Source organism: Mastigoproctus giganteus, chromosome 7, assembly GCF_048544385.1.
Source record: "Mastigoproctus giganteus isolate SK-2022 chromosome 7, ASM4854438v1, whole genome shotgun sequence".
Classification (NCBI taxonomy): Eukaryota; Metazoa; Arthropoda; class Arachnida; order Uropygi; family Thelyphonidae; genus Mastigoproctus; species Mastigoproctus giganteus.
This window is the reverse complement of record NC_143581.1, coordinates 207,731,623-207,754,264: the sequence shown is the minus strand read 5'-3', so window position 1 is coordinate 207,754,264 and position 22,642 is coordinate 207,731,623. Positions and strand designations below refer to the sequence as shown.

At 34.6% G+C, this 22,642-nt stretch overlaps 2 protein-coding genes across 2 annotated transcripts in view; both read right to left on the bottom strand.

Moving 5' to 3' along the window:
• LOC150083625 (protein lin-28 homolog) overlaps positions 1-178 on the bottom strand; it is a 63,486-nt gene extending 63,308 nt beyond the window's left edge. Inside the window, exon 1 of the mRNA XM_090378544.1 lies at positions 106-178. Within this exon, the coding sequence (XP_090234670.1) occupies positions 106-178 (73 nt within the window). The remainder of the gene's footprint in view (positions 1-105) is intronic.
• Positions 179-3,767: 3,589 nt separating this feature from the next.
• Positions 3,768-22,642, bottom strand: part of nudC (nuclear distribution C, dynein complex regulator) — a 54,400-nt gene continuing 35,525 nt past the window's right edge. The window contains exons 4-10 of the mRNA XM_090377392.1: positions 21,037-21,126; positions 20,819-20,926; positions 10,947-11,015; positions 9,741-9,866; positions 8,280-8,363; positions 7,296-7,414; positions 3,768-3,910 (exon numbers count right to left, since the gene is read on the bottom strand). Of these exons, the coding sequence (XP_090233518.1) occupies positions 3,859-3,910; positions 7,296-7,414; positions 8,280-8,363; positions 9,741-9,866; positions 10,947-11,015; positions 20,819-20,926; positions 21,037-21,126 (648 nt within the window). The 3' untranslated portion in view covers positions 3,768-3,858. The remainder of the gene's footprint in view (positions 3,911-7,295; positions 7,415-8,279; positions 8,364-9,740; positions 9,867-10,946; positions 11,016-20,818; positions 20,927-21,036; positions 21,127-22,642) is intronic.

Below are 22,642 nucleotides of genomic sequence, written 5' to 3'. Positions count from 1 at the left end.
TAGCTAATCATATTTTTTGCACCGCCAGTTGTGACTTTATCAGGTTTTTAATATTTAATCCTAACTTTTCAATAGATTGGCAAAAATTTTCAAAAAGATTTTCACCTGCAGTTGTTCTATGAATACTCTGTAGATCAGCTAAATCTTCAACTGGTACAAAATTATCAATTCCACGCATGAGGATGAGTTCGGCTGTGTCATTTACATCAGTACTGTCATCCAGCACCATACTAAAATATTTAATTTATTTTATGTTTTCCAAAAGTTGTTTGAACAAATTCTTTCCAATATCATCCATTCTTTGCATAATTGTTTGTCAAGCAAACTAATGTCTTTTATCATTGTTTGTTTCTCCGTACACATTTTCCCACATTTTTTAACAAACAATGCTTAACAAATTCACCACCACTGAATGGTTTACTTTCAAAAGCGATCAAATGTGAAACTTGATAACTGGCACTTACAGCAGATAAATTTCTTGACTGATACGTTTTCAGTGTTTTGTTGTTTTCTTAATTCGTTTTATAATTCTGAACACTTTTCTCTTTGCAACACTCCGTTATCATAAGACTTATGCTTATTATCATAGTGTCATTTTAAATTCCTGTATATTCTTTAAAAATTCACAGTCTCCTTACACACCAAACACATTGCTTTTTCGTGGTAAACAACGAAGAAATAGTCTTCAGTCCACCTTTGAAAACACGACACTCCAAATTCAACTTTCCTCTTTTGGAACATTTTTAAGGATGATTGTTTTAATTCAATACAACGAACAAGTTATATCAAAATAGTAGAATTTCACAATATGAAAAGATTGATACGTACATAACTGTATTTAGCATACATATGACTGCATTGAACCACATGCATGTTTGATACAGTCGAGCTGGACGCTTGCATGCCTGTACATGCAGTGGCGCGACTCTAAAACGCTGCTGTTTTAGTTCACTTTCCGTGCAGGCCGTATAAAAATTATTCGCGGGCTGTAGGTTGGACACCACCGTACTATGGTATGTTCTCAAACTTAAACCCATTTTACACATCTGAATATTGTGTAATAGCTTACTGCTCCTCAGATTTTTTTTTTCCACTGTTCCAATCAACAAACAATAAGCAGTGTACCCCTCCTGATATCAGCCTGTGGTGTTTAAAATTTGCACTGAAGGAACTTAACTTGCAATAGTTCCAACTATTGTTCTTTGGAACTGCAGAAAAGCTCTGAGCTTGAGATGATAGAGATTTTTTTTTTTACATTTTTATTTTTACATCATGGAACATCTCTGAAGTAATGTTCTGCACATGATGCGTTACGTTGTCCTTTAAGACAGCCAGATTAGGGACACTTCCTCGATAGACACTGGCCTTGAGGTGACCCCACAGCCAAAACATCAATTGGTGTAAGGTCAAGTGAACAAGGCCTCCGTAGCCGAGTGGTCAGAAGCGGGAGTGCAGTAGCACACGCTCTTTGAGTAGACCGGGGTTCAAGCTCCTGACTGCTGAATACGGTCGATCTGCCAACCCGCACTGGACCAGCGTGGCAGATTATGATCCATTTCCCTCAGCATGAATTGTTGAGGAGGCTTCCATCCTGCAGTGGGTTGATAATGGCTGCACTTTACTTTTTTTTTTACAAGTGAACATGGTGGCCATGCAATGGGAAACAAACGACTAGTGAATCTTTCTGCAGTAAAGTAATGCCAGAGAAGCTGCTCTACTGGTCATGCGATATGAGGAGGAGCTCCATCTCGCATAAATATTCTCATCCAGGCATCTTTTTTTGCTGCAGTTGAGGAATAATGAAACTGCTCAACATATGATATCTTTGTGCTGTAATGGAACAGGTGACTGCTCTTGCTGGGTGCAATTCCTTGAAAAAGTATGGCCGTAGCACAATGGTGTATCCGGGTGTCATCGTAAGGGGGGCATGGTGACCAGGGTTTTTGAGTTTTTTTTAGATCACCTCCTGCCTTCTTTTTCTTTAATTTCAAATTTTTGGTTAAAGGGGGGGGCATATGCCCCCTATGCCCTAGGATGAAATTTGAAGTTGCATCACACTAGAGGGTGATTTTCGGCGAGTGCAATGGTATTTGCTGAACAGCATGCAGTGCTTCTGAAGCCCATATTTGGCAGTTTTGAGTGTTGACAGTCCCATTGAGATAAAAATGGGCCTCATCTCCCCAAAGAACGTTACATGGCCAGGCATCGTCCACTTCCATTCTGGACAAAAACGTGAGAGCAAATGCCATTCGTTTTTCAGGATCATTTCTTTGCAGCTGCTGCTGGCGACTGATCTTGTATGGATAATAGTGGATTAGTTTCCGAAGAATTTTCCACACAGTGGAATATGGGACATCCAATTGCCTCACTACTCTCTGTGGACTGCTACTAGTTCCAGCAGCTGTATCCATGGGTTGGTCGATGATAGCCGTTGCAACTTCCTCTGCTACCTGAGGTAAAACAGGCTTCCTTCCCTCTTCCAGGCTTAACAACAAAGAACCCAGTTTCCTCAAATTTGTTAATCATCCTTCTAACTGCCACAGCTGATAATGGATCTTGACGCAAGTTCTTACAGCGCCTAAATTCACACAGAGCGGCTGCTGCATTGTATCCATTAACGTAGAAGAACTTTGCAATTAAAGCGTGATCAGGCAGTGAGACGCATTGTTAACAGTAAACTTACAGAATACGCTTGCAATGTCCGCGTTGTGCCTTTATAGCTCTCTGCTGCTGGGAAAATTAAATTAACTCAGATTTATGCAAATTTTTTGCTCTCTTAGGTGTCTTAATTTTTAGTTTGGATTTAAAACTTTAGTGCAATTCAGTTTGTTTTTTTGCAAAGAGCACAAATAAAAATTTGTAATTTCATTAAGGTTTGTCTGTTATTTATTTGTTGGTACTTTTTCATGTCTTTCCTGTACAGTTTGTCATGTCTTTCTTGTACCATATTATCCCCTATCAGCAGATATTTGAACTAATATTTTTTTTTCACGGATCCTTCTCCCCATGCCTTGAATAGTTTACTTACTAATTTTGGTGGCATTCCACTTATTACTTCGAGCTCTGAATAGGGATACTTTAATTATGGCCATCCTGTATTTCTAAACAATAAAGATGATTTATTTATTGTATTACACAGAACAAATGCAGTAGTTTTGTGAGTCAAAGGTATACATAATATTGTTAAATGTTTAAATGGAAGTTTTATTTCCATACACTGCTGGTCTGTTCACTTAGAAAATGTACATTGTTATTCATAGTTTGTCATGTTTACTAATAAAGACAACCCGCCAGCTGATGAGAATACCAAAACAGCTGTCCTGGTGGTTTCTCAGATTTTTAAATATATAGTGGCGTCACCTTTACTTGTGATGATATAAAATTTAAAAAATATTAGAAAAAAAAATTGTGGATACTGCATTCATCTCTAAGTTGAACATAAGCTCAACAATTGAATCAAACACAGTGAGGAGTATAAATTTTATTTAGAGTTAAATGAAGCAACTAGAGATCATGGTGCAGGATATTCCCGATGCTTCTTCTAATGCATCACTGCCAATAATTTTCTTTTAGATTCATTCAATGTTGTTGGAGCACTTATTTCCAGTATTCTAATTGGGTGGTTGGCAATGAGTTTTTTTTTGTACATTTCCTTCCCATAATGGTGTAATGTGTAAGCTGTATGAGTTCCAGACTGCTGCTCTAAACATAATTCACTTTATAATGAATAAAAGCTGCAAATCCACTCAGCACATTGATTCTTAATATATATACTTTTATGCTGTTTTTACAAATAGGAATTCTAGTAGAGGCTTACATCACTAATGTATACATTAAAATTGAGAAAATTCTTATTCTTTACGAAAATTTGCATTTAGAGAAGTCCATCTCAGGATGTTGTTCCATGAATCTATAAAAAACAAAAAAACCATTAAAAGTAAATAAACAAAGGAACATGCAACTTTAGAACTGTGATAAGTGCAATTCGTGGTAGTTGAACAGCCTATAAATTTTAATACTATTTTCAACTTTTTAAAAATAAAATTCATTGGTAACAACACAGAACAAAAAACTGATATTGCATTACAGGCTGATATCTTTTAGATTAATAAAGCTAATCTATATAACAAAATAGTTTTCAAAGCACAGATCCATAATAATTCAATAATTATTGTGCATAATTAAGTGCCGAAATGATCAATTTTTTTTAACAGAGAAACTTGAATTTTCTGAATATCGTAAATGGCATTCATATGATCTATTGTATAATATTTTAAAAAATTAAATTATATATCAGAACATGGTAATGTTTAAAAAAATGTATAATTTTCTGTTGGGTTATTCACCAGAAAATTTATTATTATTATTTTTTTTTTGTAAAAGTATAAAACAATAGGTACTTAAATGTGAAGATTTTTTCACATTTAAGTACCTATTGTTTCATCCCAACACATCTTTCGAAGACAGCAGCCAAGTATCAATGTAATTAAAATAATTCTGGTAAAGTTTTATGTGATATTCCCCCCTCCCAAGACTATTGTTAAAATTCAGAAATGATATTCCTATTACCAATAACATTGCTTTATGACTTTTGAAAACGTATGATGGTAGATTATATGATAAAGCTGTAGGAAAGGAATAACTGTACAGCAATCTGCAGATTTACATGAAATGAGGAGTTCTGATGCCTAAAGGAATATTTCAATAGATTTGTAACTAAACTGCTGAGCAGCCAATGTTGTAAGCAGATTTATGTGAAACAAGAACTTAGATAACAGATAAAATTTAGTTTATTTTAATTTATATATTCATTCATCATTCACTGGTAGAATGTATTTTGGTTTGCAGTATAAAATCTAAATTCACATTTTGGAAGGGCCAATAAGATTGTGTGTCTGACAGAGATTTTGCAGTCTCTTTCTTAACCTTCACTGAACTACCAGTTTTAAATTTGATGCAATAAGAAAATATTGAACAAAGCACCCGGCCAAAACTGTTTTAGAGAGGTAAAATTATAAATAATTTTTTCAAAATCAAAAGGTATACACAAGAAAATTCTGCAGTGGAGTGAATTTCATTATAGACTTGGTTCTATTGAAAAATTATGTGCATCAATATTAAAGGAATGAATAGAGATTTTTTAGGATTTCAAAAAAAGGTCAGTTTTTAAAATTCCACTTTCACATAAAAATATTTAGCACTTTTCTATTTTAATTTCAAAAGCAAGTGCAAGAACTGACAACAAAGTTGTGATCTGATTCAATAATTTCTCACGACCTAAAACTTCACTCACCTTTTCATATTCATTTCAGTTTGAAAAATTTTTTCTTGTAATTTTAAAAGCCAAGTTAAAACACGCACACTGAATGTATCAGATCATTACCTGTATAAACATCCTGTAAAGTGTTTTATGCTCTTAATTTTAATAATTACTGAATATAAGCTAAAATTAATTTTAACTGGTGGCTGTGGCACTCCAAAGTGAAGAAAAAATGTGGTGGGTCGCCTGTTCCCAACTTTCTTTTTAATTTCTTAAATATTTAAGATTTTTTTGAATCGTGTTTAAACAATACTAATATTGCAACTTTTCTTGATGATTGCAGTACTTATTATATATACTTTAGTATATATAATAAGTACTTAAGTTTTAATAAAAAATTTAAAATTTTATAAAACGTACTTTACATACTTTACACCTTTTATTGGAAAAAAAAAAAAAAATTGCTGACAATTCTAAAAGTAAATGTTTGAAACAGCCTCTTAGTTTTTTCATTTTCCATTTTAAAAGACAGTTAAGTGACAATTTCAAGCATGCACATGTATTTCTGCTTAATATGTATATAAATATTATTAAGAAATATATCATAAATTATCTTGTAATAATAGTTACTTCTGTTTTCAGGTTTATATCTAAATTTATCTCAAATTTAGTATGCCTTTAGTGTAAAAATTTGAAGCTGTATGTTGCTTCCCAAACACAAGCTGAAGATCTTGATTTAGTATATACACAGATAAACTGTAACGTGGTGAGAAAGCTTTGCCAATAAATAAGAGCTACCACACCTATGTGGCTGTGACAGGTTTGGCAGATTGGCAGCTTAAATTTATGCCTTCAACAGAAAAAGAAGCTTCAAAAGTAATAATCCTGGACACGGCACACCCGATCTTAGTGGTGATATCTATGATGGACACAAGCCTGATGACAACCTATGATGATAGGCGAAGAAATAAGTAGAAGGATACAAGTGGGCGGACATTTCTATAGGCAGATAGATTTGATCTGGAACAGGAATACATTACTGAAGTGTAAGAAGGCTATATACTAGATCTATTACGTACCAATTGTGACATATGCATCTGAAAAATGTACAAAAAAAAAAAAAAAAAAAAAAAGACTGAGGAAAAAAGGTGAAAGCAGAATTCAGGGGACAAAAATGAGATTTGTGAAGAGCACAGCTGGAAAGACAAGACACGACAAAATCAGGAATGATGCGATTAAGGAGGGAATTCAGATTTAAAAACTCCAGAATAGGATTGAAAGGTCCTGCTTGAAATGGTTCGGACAAGTCAAGAAGATGAACAAGAGGCATTTGCCAAGAAGAATGTTTGATTTACAATTAAAGGACAAAACACCAAGGGGAAGACCAAGAATGAGGTGGCAGGACATGATAAAGACCGATGTCATTAAGAGAGGAGGAAACTGGAGTGAAATCAATGACGGAGAGAAGTATACAGACGGCATGGTGGTGAGGTTTCTTATGTCACCTCACACAAGACCATTCTTCAAGCAAAAATCCAAACAGGCATAGGATTGCAGTCACCTGACAAGTTAGTGCACAATTTCTATATGAAAACAAAAATACACTTCAGAAACTACTACAGTAAGTCTGATGATATTTAGGAAGGTAGGAAAAATTTGAGATTTTTAATCACTGATTAAGTAGTTAACACACAGGAACTTATTTGTGAGGGTCACCTGTCAGGTGACCAACCACCACTGCTGAGATAAATTAATAAGAATTTTCTAGGGGATAACTATATATAAAGTAGTTGCAGAGTAGGAAAGCTGATAAATAATAATTTTCATTGAATTTATTTTTCAAAGCTAATAGAATAAAAAATATTACAATATGCAACACCCTTAGAAAAGTTTAAAATTTCCCTGAATTTATACAGCTGTAAGAATGTTGTCATTAAGGTAAGTTATTGGTCTTTAAGCCTAGGTTATAAACCATAACAAAATTTTGCTGAATGGTTTAATGAAATTCATAAAATATAAAAATGGGAATGCTCACTTCTTAAGAACATCCTGTTTCTTTTGCTCTTCTGAAGTTGGTAAGCCCAGCTCCTTTTGACGTTGGTCATACATCATTTTTTCTACCATTCCTCTGGTTTCTCCATCCAGATCTGATAACTAAAACACAGAAAGATATGCAATAAATATTAATACAAGAAGCCAGTTTGGAATATGCAGTGATCATGTACATTTCTTAAATCAATTTTTTTTCACCATTTTGAAATCAGATGGTCAACATTTCATTTATGCTGTCTATTTAGAACTCATTTCTTTCAGTCCAATCCAAACAAAATTTAGAATACAGGCTGACCTCGATTAACACGATTAATTCATCCCGCAAAATGGAAATGCGTTAATCAAATATTATAATCAATAGGAAAAATTATAATTGGTCCTTGATCTTCAGGAATGCGGAAAAAGATTTTTAAAAATACTTTTTAAATAACTTTTTAACTGTATACCATGTAAAAGATAATGATAATAATTATAGAATTAAATATTTATTGCATAAAACAGCAGTTCCCAAACTGTGCGCCGCGGAATATTTTAAATTTTTGAGGGAAACACAGTGATCCTTGAAATCTGTTGGACACTGCGTGAACTACTAGCTTGAGGTTGTTCACAGTTTCAACATTACTTATTAAGTTGTTTGGACCTAATTAGTAATTAAACAGAACTGTTAGATATTTCTTTTGGCCTAGGGGCACTGTGAAGTTGTAGTTGTATGAAGGCTTATAATTTATAGGCTCGTAACAAAAAATAATGTTAATTAATGTTACTTGTAAAACTATTTAATTGGAAAAATGCTTTTATATTACTTTTTAAATGGTTATCCAATAAACAATTTTTCCACAATATGTTTTTAAGTCTGAAAATAAAGCTTTATTTTTTTATTTACTTTTTTTTTTTTGTTAGTGAAGTTCAATTACTTTCAAACATTTATTTTACTAAGTTTCAAATATTAGTTGATAAGGACTCTTACTTTGGAAGGTTCTGGATTTACTTTCCTAGTATTTATTTCAGGGTCCGTCGTCACCAATTTGTTCCACCATTCCATTTTGTTCACCTGCAAGTAAAGTAATAACCACAGAGCAGTTTTAAGCAAATTAATGTGTTAGAATACACTTTTAATGTACATTGCTCCAAAAGTTAAGCAAGAAATTAAATAAATATAAATAATTTCACTATGAGTTAAAATACAAATATGATGGATGCTGTTTGTTTGTTTATTTGGTTTTTAGGAGCATTAGCAACTAAGGCCATATTGCTCCGAGGTGGTCATTCCCTGACTTTTCCGCATCCTCCGTATTTGGTAGTCACAGGCTCGAACCCCGGTCTAATCAAGAAGCGTGTGCTACGCACTGCTGCTCCTGCCCACCTGGCTACGGAGGCGGCCCCACTATGATGGATGCAACTAATTTACGTATTTCTTTCAAACATGGAAAATTGATAAAAATAAGTAGAAATCAATCCCCTGTATTTCCCCTTCCAAGTGTAGACTGTCAACTCTGACACACAAGGTTATACTGTTTTGATGACTCTGTGAAGTGGAGGAAAGGAGTGGGACAAGCACAAACAGGAGGCAAGGCAAATAACACTAACTGCAGTGACAGAGAAATCTATAGAGACAATTCCAGGAGAGCAGAAATGTGTTATTAATACCTTTTCAAGGCCACCGCGGGGATTACCACATATCAGACTACTGAAATGTCATTACTGTGCAGTATATTACATAGGGAATATAATGCATATCAAATTTAATTGAAACTGACTGCTATTTCTGGCGGCACTGTTTTGGGGGAATCTATTTACAGGTGTTCCACAAAGTGAAAGTTTTATGCAAAGTTACCTAGTATAAAGTGGAGCTGGAACACAGGGTGGCAACAGGCTAATTTATTCTCTTTACAGATAGCATTATGGATTTGCCTGCATGGTCTCCTAATATTTTCAAGTGTGGGATACCCTCCTGATATTCTCCGTTTCTTAATATATGTGAATGGGACACTGTTCTACTGAAATGTACCGAAAACCCCAAACTTCACTTTGGCCTTTCTTATCTGACAGTAGTAATAGATGCTTTCTTTATTAACGGATACTCTCATCTGCAACGTGAAGACACATGACAGGATGTACACATTAGCATAATTCTCACTTCCTGTGTTTTTATATTTTGTTGTTAATGCTCACCTGCTAACTGTTAACAAATTATTGAGAAATTTTTGAAAACCTGTTTTGCATTAAAGCATCTCTTACAAAGATTAAAATACAATATGCGTACATTGAGATATATATTTTTTATGTTCATTGCCTAACCTTTGAATGGCACTGCATTTTATATGAATAAAATGAAAAATATTTAAAGAAAAACAAAAATGTATCCATATAACAGCAAAAGGTTTAATTGTTTTAAACCAGTATAGACATATGATTCAAAGAAACTCACTTTTTCAAGAGTGATAGCTAGAGTCTTGCTGTCCTCCAAAAACCAACAAGATTCTTCAACTTTAATTATATTGTAAGTTTCATCATCAATAATCGGAGGATGTCCCTTAAGGCCAACTTTAAGATGCTAGAAATAAAACATGTAATACATCACATAAAAAAATAAATAATAATAAAAAACATTTTATGAATATCTTTGTCCTATTTTAATTATTATTTTTAAATTAAATTGAAGACAGAAAAATATAAAACTAGCACAGTGAACAAGTTATACTTCAAATTGCACCACGCATACAGTACAATTTGAAGCTATTTTCTTTGAGCAGATTGAATTCCATCTTTTGAAAATGAACTCAATTATTGCTATAGTGTTTTTCATTAATAAATTTACTAAACATTTTCAACAATACTTTCATAAAGAAGAATAAACTCCTTAATTTAACAGAATTTTTCCCCCCAAAATAACCTACTGAAAACTATAGAGACAATTCCAGGAGAGCAGAAATGTGCTATTAATACCTTTTCAAGGACACCTTGGGGATTACCACATCTCAAACTACTGAAATGTCATTACTGTGCAGTATATTACACAGGGAATATAGTGCATACCAAATTTATATTTCAGCAAAATTTTACTGAAATATAAGTTAGAACAACTACCGATGTTAATGTATTTCACAGAAGAAAAAGATTAGAACTGACAAAAGCCTTTTTTGTGTTCAAATATTTATCATAACAATAAACTAAGCTGAATTCTTGTGAGCTCACAACAGTCAGATTTGAATGATGTTGTTGTTGTTATGTGGTTTTTAGGAGCATTAGCAACTAAGGCCATATTGCTCCCGGGATATGCGGGGTTCATTCCCTGACCTTTCCGCATTCTCCATATTTGGTGGCTCATGGGCTCGAACCCTGGTCTAATCAAGAAGCTCTTGCCCACCTGGCTACGGAGGCGCAGCGATTTGAATGATTAGAGCTTAGTAATTGCTGTTACTGTTTAATCTGTTAATATTAGTGATGGGCATAATTATTTGATTATGCCCATCACTAGTATTAACAGATTAAATAGCAAAAGTTCAAGTAGCTTTAACTCAGCTAGAAAATGTTTTCAGATCTGTGTCAATAAGAAATTTTTTTTAATCACAGTATAGTTAAATTACAATCTATAAAAGTAACATGCAAAAAATAAAAACAAACATTAACCTACCTTTTTACCAAAGTCCACAATCAAATCACTTGATTTAACTTTAAAATTCACTTTCAGAGGAACTTTTAGCTGTTGATGAAAAATAAAGCCATAAAAATAAAAAATAATAAAATAAAATAAAAAATAATAAATTTCAAAAAATAAAGTAGGGTAAATTCTTACATTTTGTAATAAATTACATAGACACTTTTAGACTCAGAAAATTTTTATTATAGACTGGTTTTCAGACAGAAGAAACGACAAAGCATTAAAATTTTAGTGAAAAGTATATTTTAATGACAATTGTGAACATAAAGCGTTTTCTTAATAATGCTGTTTCTTAAGGATGACAAACTTTTTCAGAACAGATGCACAGTATTAATCAGATATTAAATATGAGTTATCAACGTCAGTAAATTTCTGGAATGCCAAAAAGTAATGCTTTATTTTTTTTTTCTCTTTCTGTCTTGTGTTTTTCTTTCACTTCTGCATTACTCAACATGACATACGGCAGCAGCATATTGGCAATGCAGTTAAAGCAATGTTTATTGGTTTCATTGGTAATGAAGGCTACATTTGGCTATGGCTATGAATATGTCAGCACTATCTCCAGTCCAGGGGAGGTACCCATGGACTGAAGATGTGCAAATGCACAAAGGAGGATCAAAGGGTGACACAAGTAATTACAGACCTGTTAGTTTAACTTCTATTCAGGGGAAATTAATGGAGGCACCAGTCAAAGAGCACTGCAGAATCATCTAGACGTCAGTTATAGTTCAGACACAGCATGGGTTTGTTAAGGGGCAGTCTTGTCGGACTAATTTGATTGGATACTATGATGTGGTAACAAAGGAACTTGATGCAAAGAATAATTTTGATATCATATACTTGGATCTTAGGAAGGCTTTTGATATTGTTGCACATGGAAGACTGCTGTACAAATTTGAGCAGTGTGGCATTGGGGGAGCAAATTGCTGCTATGGATAAAGGGATGGTTGAGAGAGAGAGAGAGAGAGAGAGAGAGAGAGAGAGGGGGAGGGGAGGTATTAATCAATGGATGTTGTTCTTAGTGGACTAATGCTATTAGTATATCAAAGAATAATTTTGATATCATATATTTGGATCTTAGGAAGGCTTTTGATACTGTTGCACATGGAAGACTGCTGTACAAATTGCTGCTATGGATAAAGGATAGTTGAGTGCAAGAACAGAGAGTGGTAATCAACGGACACTGCTCTTTGTGGACTAAAGTTATTAGTGGAGTCCCCCAAGGTTCAGTGTTGGGCCTATTGTTGTTTTCTGTATTTATGAATGATATTGATGAAGGTATATCAGGCTTAATGTCTAAGTTTGCAGATGATACAAAGGTTGGCAGGGTTGTTAACGACACTAATAACAGTGTGCTACTGCAACAGGATCTAGAAAAGTTAAGCAGAAGGGCTGAGAGGTCGCAAATGAAGTTTTAACATTGACAAATGTAAAATACTGCATATGGATAGCAGTAACCCAAGAGTAACGTATCGACTGTGTGGTATTACACTCAGGGTGGTAGAGAATGAAAAGGACCTGGAGGTAATTGTGCAGTCAGATATGAAGTTTTTTGAGCAGTGTAGACAGTCTGCAAGAGTAGCTCATGGTCTTGTCAATGATATACAGGAATTTTTCTAGCAGGGATAAGGAGGTGATTATCCCCTTGTATAAGGCAATGGTGGGCCACACCTTGAGTACTGTATACAGGTCTGGAGGCCTCATTTTAAGAAGGATGTAGAGCTGTTGGAACGAGTACAGAGAAGGGCTCTGTACTCGTTCAAAGGGTTGCTCTTATGAAGAAAGGCTTCAGTTTTGCAAATTACAGTATCTTGAGACTAGGCACCTGCGAGGTGATCTGATTGAGGTGTATAAGACTTTGAATGGTTTGAGCAAGCCCAATGCTGATGGGATTCTTCCTCTTGCCCAGATTAATCACGTGATGGGACATAAATTTAAACTGAAGAATGACAGTTGCAGAACAGATGTGCAAAAATTTGCCTTTAGCCAGTGGGTGGTTGATTTCTGGAACAAACTTCCATCTGTCATAGAAGTGGACAGTTTAAATAAATTTAAGGCAGAACTAGACAAACTATAGGAGCGAATGGATGGGTGAAATGGGAAGGTTTTTTTTTTTTTTTTTTTAGGGTCAATTAGATCACTCTGTACCCTACCAGATGCTCAAACAGATCCAGAATATTGATGCTGACTTCATTAAACCTGTCAACTGACGCTATTGAAATTATAATTTCAGGCTCATATTCCATGTTCCTCACCACAAATGCCTTATCCTAAGCAGGAACCAGCAATTCCGTGAGGGATGACACAACCATCACATGATGATGCCTGCAAGCCACCCTAGTCATCTGGACACAAAATTCATCAGTGGTTTTCTTAATATATGCAAAAATAGGATCTATTCTACTGAAATGCTACAAAACTCCAAACTTCACTTTATTCTTTCTTATCTGAGAGTAGTAATAGATGCTTTCTTTATTAACTGATACTCTCATCTGTAAACATGAAAACACATGATAGGATGTACACATTAGCATAATTCCCACTTTCTGTGTTTTTCAGTGAGAAGACATCGATGGCCTAACCATTGTGTACTGTGGAAGGATACTCTATCCAGCATCGTAGTCAGCATGACTTGAAACTACCACTGAGCCACAAAGTCTGAGAATCAAATACTCTTTACCTTGCACTCTCTCATGAACTGTGTGACAATATGTACTTTTTGTTTACAAGTAATGTAAACAAAAAGTAATGGGAGGCCAACATGAACTACTGATCCAGCTTAACAATGTGCAAATAACATAATCACGAAGCATTTGCAACAACTCTGCTTGACATTTTGTGTGAGAGAGTACAAATTGTCTGGGCCATTACTAGATATTGAGAGGTCTGCACATAATAAGGATCTTTAATGTGGACTGATGCAATGAAGAATTTTTAGGCAACATTGTGAGTGGAGATGAGAGTTGAGTTGCTATTTAATTATTATTATGATAGGAGAGTTTTAAGGGAATATGGCTACAAAGGTTCACCAACAACAAAATAATTCAACTCAAGCATCTATCAAAATAATTAAGTTTACTGTTTCCTGGTATGTACAGCATAGTTCATATAGAATTTATGGCACTTGGTAATAACCATTAACTTTGAACAGTACATTGAAAAACTGATTAAACTTGATAGGCATAATCAGATATTGCCATAATTGCTTATCTTGATTACTGAAATAGTTGATTATATGAAAAAAAAAAAAATAATAAATAAATAAATTAAAAAATCAAATTAATATTAATGAAACTAAAGCTTCAGTTATGCATTGCCTTATACCACACAGCTAGTGTCTCTTTCTCTCTTGTCACTCCCCCACACAGTGCCACATTTCTGAATATACCTTCCCATCATCAAAACTCCATTATCAATTACGCAAATCCCATTAACTTTAGGATTCTGAGTAGCATGTATATAGGGCGGGCATTGTCAAGGCCAAGTTAAGTCAAGGGGCTGGGTATATACACCATATCTAAAAATTTCACTACTTCATACAACACAAATAGTCAAACTAACAGAACAAACTTATCTGTGAAAAGATCTAAACCTCCCAAACTCTTCCACATTGATTTCACAAATATACGTGGTTAGTTCCATTCTCAATGATGTCCATTTCCACTTACAGTTTTCCAAGCCTGGTATACTTTTTCTGACAGAATCCCAAATATTGGTTGATTCAACCCACTCATCTCATTTCTCCTAATTATTCACTGTGCAATTCCTTTTTCTACTTGTACTTTTTCATATGTCCCCTTTGATATTCCCTGTCAGAGACTTAGTAAATTCAATCTTCTCTGGCTTTAAAATCTCTCTACCCCCATTTTGTCAAATTCATCCATTGCCTCTATCTCTCTCCCAACTCTACTAATCACTTAGAACTGTTTGACTGTTTCTATTTGAAACTTGCTTTTGTCCATTCCAATTTTCTTAAAAGTGAAGTAATTTTCCTTGGCAATTTTAATGTTGCCAACTCCAGCTGGCTTCCGTTTTCTAGACACATGGACCCAGCTGACTGAGACGATGAGGTGTTTTCAATTACTAATGACCTCACCACACAGTCAACACACTTGATCTTTTTCTCACAAACAACCCTTCCAAATACACAGTCAAGGTGAGTGATCTGCCAGGCTCCTCAGATCGCAACTTGGTGATGGTTTCTTCTCCAATAGAACCTTTCTCTCAAGGACATTCTCAACCTTGTGTTGTTTGGCATTATAAGAATGCAAAGTGGGATGATCTGCAAGATTTCTTTTCCTTGGTTGGATGTTTTTTCTGATGTCAATGTTTGCTCAGTCATGTCAGTGAAATTATTCTTGTAAGGATGAAATCCTTTATTCCACATTCCACCTTAAAACCTCATCCTTTATCTAAACTTTGATTTTCCAATAAATGTGCTAAGGCTGTTCAAGATAAGAAAGTTGCATATCACAATTGGCTTGCATTCAAATCTACAGGTTCAATTTCTGCCTACACAGAAGCCCAGAATAATTGTAAAGCGGTCATTAATCAGTCCAAACTAGATTATGAACAGGCTAGGAGTAGAAAACTTGTTTCTTATCCAAAGGGTAGTTGAGTCTCCTGGTCTCTTGCCAAAGATATTAGCTGCAACTTTTGGCCATCTCTACTTCCTCCTCTATCAAAACCTGATAGATCTATTGCCACCTCAACTGAAGATAAAGATGACCTGCTAGCATCCTACTTTTTTTTTCTAACTCATGTATTGATGATCTTGGTAAACTACCTCCTACCATTTCCAATATACTCCATTCAATGCCTCCTGTGGCCTTCCATCAAAAGGATGTCAGAAGAATTTTGAACAGTCTTGATGCCAAGAAAACACCAGGTCCTGATGATATTTCTCCTCATGTTCTCAAAACCTGTGCTGCTGAGCTTATGCCTGTTCTGTGTTGCCTTTTTACATTTTCTCATTCCACCAGTGTTTTTCCTTCTGCTCAGAAATTTGTTCATATACAGTCAGTTCCTAAAAAGGGTGACAAATCCCACCCATACAATTATCGTCCCACTGCACTTACTTCAACTCTTTCTAAGGTAATGGAGAAATCCATCAACTGCCAGCTGCTAATCCATCTAGAAACCTTCCATCTGATCAACTGAGTCTGAGTGGATTTATCAGTGTCAATCTACTGGTGATACACTGGCTTATGTTACCCATCTATGAACAAATTCAATGGAAAAGTCTGACGAAACTCAAACAGTTGCTCTTAACATTTCAAAGGCTTTTGATTGTGTCTGGCATAAAGGTCTTCTAAACGTGCTTCCATCTCATGACTTGCCACCTCAGTTGTTTTTTGTAATTGAGTATCCAGTTTTCTCTCTGAGCACTCACTGCGGGTGATGGTAGAGGGTTATCTGTCTTCTAACTTCTTCGCTAATGATGATGTTCCCCAAAGTTCAGTTCATTCCCCCACTCTTTTCCTATTATATATTAACATGTTGACTGCCAAGCTAGTTTAAGAAAAAAATTGTCCTCCCGGGCGAAAAAATATTTAGTAAATAATTTGATTAGTAATTCTAAAATAAATATGTAATGTCAGTGTTTTGTAGTTTTTTTTTTGCTTAAAATATCAAAAAAGAGTCTTTTTTGTGTTGCATATATGTGGCTGATGTGGCCCATCAGGTTACTTTATTTCTTGAGAAGCTATGTTGGCCACATACGTGTGATGCTATTAGGACACACACATGTGAAGGTTGTTTGTGATTAGTTTATTGCACACTGCAATAAACAAATCTCAATAAAATAAACTCGCAAATTTGTCGTAATAAGTTTGTCAGTATTAAAGATTTTGTCAAAATAAATTTGTTAGTGCACTGTATTATCCATTATACTGTGTTGTGTGTTTCTCTACAAGTTTGTACAAGTGTGTTGTAAAAAAAAAGAAAACTCTAATAAAAAGCAATGGCTAAAAGCAAATTACCTTTTCCAGTAATTTTCTGGAAGAGGAACCGAGAGAAATTTCTGAAAATCTAGTAGTAGTTCTGAAGATGAAAAAGATTTCTACTCTGATGATTCAGTAAAAGATTCTGACTGGGATATTTCATCAAATGAAGAAGGAGATACTGAAATATTGGAAAATATTGAAGTGCTTCAAGACTGGATGGCAAAAGAAAACACTGATGAACCTGAGATTGAAGCAACTGAAACAAATGAAGTTATTGAATGGACTGCATATAGATGTATCAAGAAATATTAAACTTCAGGTGTTTTCATTATTTTTTGATAAAGAAGTCATAAATCTTATTGTAACAGAAACAAACAGATATGCCGAACAGAAAATTCAAAGTACCACAGTTTCGTGGTAGAGTCATCTAAAAAAGTGGGTTCCAACAACTGCTGATGAGATAAAGTTTTTTGGGCTTCTTATGTGGATGGTACTAGTATTGCATCTTACTGGTCAACCAAACCATCTATAAAAATAACTTAACAAAAATGTCTCGCAACAGATTTGAATTGTTGTTATGCCTCATTCATCTTACTGGTCAACCAAACCCATCTATAAAAATAACTTAACAAAAATGTCTCGCAACAGATTTGAATTGTTGTTATGCCTCATTCATTTTTCTGACAATGAAACTGCCATTCTAGGGGACAGGCTCAGTAAAATACGACCCCTGATAAATGTTTTGCAGCTCAAATTTTGCCTGGGAAAACATTTTTCCTAGGCAAAGATTACGTCTTTGACGAAACTCATTCCTTGGAGGGGCAGGTGATATTCTGACAATATATACCAAATAAAGCTCACAGATATGGAATCAAGCTGTTCAAATTATGTTCCACTGAAGAATATACCTGGTTGAGTAAGATTTATTCTGGTAAATCTGAAAATTATAGACAACCTGTAAGTTTAGCTGCAAAGGTCTGCGAAGAATTATCGCAAGGTCTTCTAAATGAAGGTCACATCTTGTATGTAGACAATTTTTATATGAGCTATAATCTGGCATTATCATTTCTTCACCAAAAAACTCGTGTTGGTATGTTACAAGCCAGTAAAAAATTTATGCCTAAAGAAGTTATGCACTCAAAGCTAAATAAAGGGGAGATGATCACCAAGAAAGGAAAAAAAAAAATTGAACTAATGTTCTAAAGTGCTGAGATGCTCGAGATATGAGATTGTTGACAACAAAGCATGCCCTAGAAATGGTTCATGGTCCCTCCACCAGTAAAGAAAGATGAAAAGAAGCCAAACAAAAACCACTTCCTATTCTAGCATATAATAAAGGAAAAGCAGGCACTGATCTGTTGGATCAAATAGGTTCATATGCCACAACGCTAAGAAAGGAGGATAAAGTAGTACTGCAAATTAATGATAGAAAATATACTTGGTATATCACTTGTCAAAGCCTATGTCGTGTACAAGAGTGCCACACGAAAAAATATAAAGATAAGAAGCTTTCGGGAAGAGATAGTTACAGATTTACTAAATATAGAATGGAAAGAGAAACGTGAAAAGCCAAAATGTGGTAATACTCATATATTAACTACAAAATTCGAAGCACACAACAAGAAAGTTAAAAGAATGTGCGCTTTTTTGTTATGCAAAATTGAAAAAGTCTGAAGGAAGATCAGTTGCTAGCAGAAAGGGGAAAAGAGTTTCTACTTATTCCCAGACTGTATTCGTCAGCCTTTCATGTGTTTAGAGTGACAACACCATAAATCTACATAATTTTGTAATTGTAAAATAAAAGAATTTTTAAATGTTGAGCAGTTGCTTTTTTTGTTCTCATAGCGGCATGCAAATTCTACCACGTGTATCACCAGAGGCCACACTTTTCAAAAATAATGTAACTTCCAACAATCATCAGCGCTATACAGCTGACATACCTGCCACTGAAACAGAGGGTGTTGGCAATATATGTTGCACCTGAAAAACTGAATGGTGTCAGATATATATGGCCATGTGGCAGTCAACATGTTAATAACCTTTTTCCATTGAAGAGAAATCCCATCCATAGTTTTATTGATGATAGCACGTTGCATTGCACCTTCAAGTTTGAGAAACCTTGCCTTGCACAAACAGCCTCAACTTCGACAAGAACTGCTTCTTCTGTATCTAAAAAACTGGGTTTTTTTCTTTCGCTCTCAGTGTTACTTTTCTTCCAAACAGCCACTCACTCTGTACAAATCTCAAATCTACCTTACCATGGAATACTGTTCCCACATCTGGGGGTTGGTGCCCACAAAATCTCTCTCTCAGGCTTCTAGACTCCATTTAAAAGAGGGCAATTAGGTTAATCAATGACCCATTTCTAACAAAGTCTCTCCACTCTCTTTCTCACAGACATTCTGTTTTGGCTGCATGTCTTTTCTATAGATACTTCCATGGGCACTGTTCTTCTGAATTGGCTTCTATAATTATCACTCTCTCTTCCAAATCACTCTGACCATGTGCTGCAACCAGTCAGCAACCAGTCCTTTTACTTTCCAACTTCAAACTCACAAAACCAACTTTTCTTCTTCCTCATTTATTCCTTCAACTTCCCTACATATGTATTTCCTAAAAATTACAATCTACAGAAATTCAAGTCTAATGTTAACAAGTATATTCTTTCATCTTCTCAACCTTCAACCCATGCATGGTATTAAGTACTACAGGTTCTAATACCTTTTATGCTTGGGGTTTCCATAAAAAAAAAAATCTACCTCTGTGTAGCAACCAACATACAGCCAAGACTAAACTGTATAAGATTATCACCCCGAAAGCATCTCTTTAAATGTTGAAATCATAATAACCAAGAAAGGCATCGATTCCATCAAAAAGATGCACAGTTCTATTGTGATAGCATTGCAAAACTATTTGAGAGCTGGCAGGAGCACAGAGGTGATTATATTGAATTCTACTGAGTAATTGTCATGCTAAAAAATAATTATCAATCTACATATCTATTTTTGTTTCATTATAATATCACAAATAGATTCTGGGGGGGAGGGGAACTCCACAAACATGGGGAAAAAAAAAAGAGAGAGAGAGAGAGAGAGAGAAAAGAGAGAATTATAATTCGGCATGTTTACATCATCCCTGGTCATACACAACATAAATGGTCTATTGTTACTGTTTTAATATCACTGTCTCATACTGGTTCATTTTACAACCATTCGTGTTACTTTGATAAATGCTCTTGAAAAAAATGCATTTCTAAATTTGGGAGATATGGTCCTTATGAAATTCTTTTCTGAGCAAAATACACAGGGAATCCATGAGTTTAATGCAGTGAAAAGAAAATTTAACAAATACCAGTTGTACTTTAGTACAGATGAGGTACAAATAAGTAAGCCCACTCAGATTCCACTGTAGTGTTCTTTTTTTTTTTTTTTTTCTAATTAATGTGAATGGAATGGTCACAAAATTTATCTGCAGTAAAACAAATAGCTCATATGATTCAGAATTTATGTATTCAAATTAATTTAACTTATATCACACTGAATTTTAACATTACTATATCTAGGAACTTCAGAATTTAGTTACATAACTAAAAAGTCATAGATTAAAGTTTGTGTGTGTGTGTGTGTGTGTGTGTGTGTGAGTGAGTGAGTGAGTGAGTGAGTGAGTGAGTGAGTGAGTGAGAGAGAGAGAGAGAGAGAGAGAGAGAGAGAGAGAGAGAGAGAGAGAGAGAGAGAGAGAGAGAGAGAGTGAGAGAGAGAAGAGAGAGAGAGAGAGAGAGAGAGAGAGAGAGAGAGAGAGAGAGAGAGAGGAGAGAGAGAGTCCACTCACATTCCTATCATAAAAATGATTTATTTTATTTTATTTTATGTTAGCAAGAAATCAATATATGTAAACTCTTACCTCTATTTCGGATAAAGTTTGTGTCCACCTGTAATTGGGAAGATCACATCCATTTCCTGCATTGGGCTTTAGTTTTGACTTATCCTTTTCATCTTCATCAGAATCCTCCTAAAGTAATAATTATAACAGTAATAACTGTAAATGAAATAGTGCATGCTTTTGATATATATCCCCATAGGAATTCTCATTACGGTATAAAACGAAAACGCATCATTTACCTTTTCATTGTCCTTCTCTTCACTGTTTTCATTCTCTTCAGTGCTATTTTCTTTATCTTTATTATTATCTTTATTTTCATCTTCACTCTTCTTCATTGAAATAAAAAAAATTGCATTAATACTTATACAATATCTTATACTTCCACTGCTAATTCCCAATGAATTTATTTATTATAAAACTTCCCCAGAACAAAGAAAACAATTCCTGATGTCTCCTTAAATAGGTAAATTTATTTATGATGTCAAAAAATTAAGATAAAATTAGAGAGGGACAATAACTTTTGTATAACCTTACATCTGAAATCTGAATAAAATTTTGATCTGTATGAAATAAGGATCAAAATTAAGACCTTAATTTTGATCCTTAAGACCATTAAGACCTTAATTCTTGCCAGTTTTAAATCATGGCACTCCTTTAGCCAAATGTTTAATGAGAAAAGATTATAACATGTTTGGTAACAAATCTGAATCTTATAAAACCTAATGCAATTATTTATAAGGCATAGTATACTTCTGAAATGTGCTAAGTTTATATTTTAGCACTCATAGAGGCAGGACATACTTTATGTATTGACACCAAGAAAGCACACTGACAGTATTAATAAAATTCTGCAAAAAACAAATTTCTTACATATTATCAAAACCATTCTTGAATATATGTTTGTTCATGATATTGGCCCCTAGTTTTACATCATATATCACTTGAAAGCCTCAACAAGGAATTGAGTTTATGATATTAGTCAGAATTTAATGATTTCATTTTTAGATGTGAAATTAAGTAACTGATGGGTCTGTGCAAATGACTGATGTTGTAAATCAGGGCATTAAAAGCACAATAATAATAGTTGAACCAAATGTAAAGGAGTTTCAGGTGTGTTTTTTGTTACTGCAGCTAAATGCAGATTATTGCATTTGTTACTGCAGGTTTACCTAAGAAGTACAGGTCAATGTCGAAAAAAAGTCGCAAATTAGGGTTAAAATTGTCTGTAATTCTGCACAGACATGATAGGAAGGAATATATGATGAGAGGCTTGTCAATCAATTCGGCGCTGGAGAAACTGTGCAATGCTCATGGGGTAGAATTTTTTTCCGTATGGTCTGTGCTTGCTAACAGGAGAGACTGCTTCTACAGGGATGGGATACACTTAAATAGAAAGGGCACAAGAATATCTGATGATGCTACCAAGGCAGTGTTATGTGGGTGTGGGTCAGAAAACTGATAGCTTGGAGGAATTCACAGATTAATAAAAGATTAACAGTAGCTGCAGGCAGAGGCGAAAGAAATTCTTGCACTGCTTCTACTGGAATTAGCAGCAGCAGCAAGTTGCTGGGGATTTCAAGAACTGCTGGGAGTCATCATGGAACATGTAAATAAATGGGGTAACTAAGAGTAAGAACAGGTGCATGAATACTTGCATGTACACCAATGCTACAAGTATAGGAAATAAATTTGATGAATTTGAACTGCTGGTCAAAACATCAAAGGCAGATATTGTTGGTATATCAAGACATGGTGTCACACAGATATAAGCAGTGCAGAATTGGAATTTGGGAAGTACAATGTTTACTTTGCAAAAGACAGGGTAGGAAGGGAGGAGGAGTTATG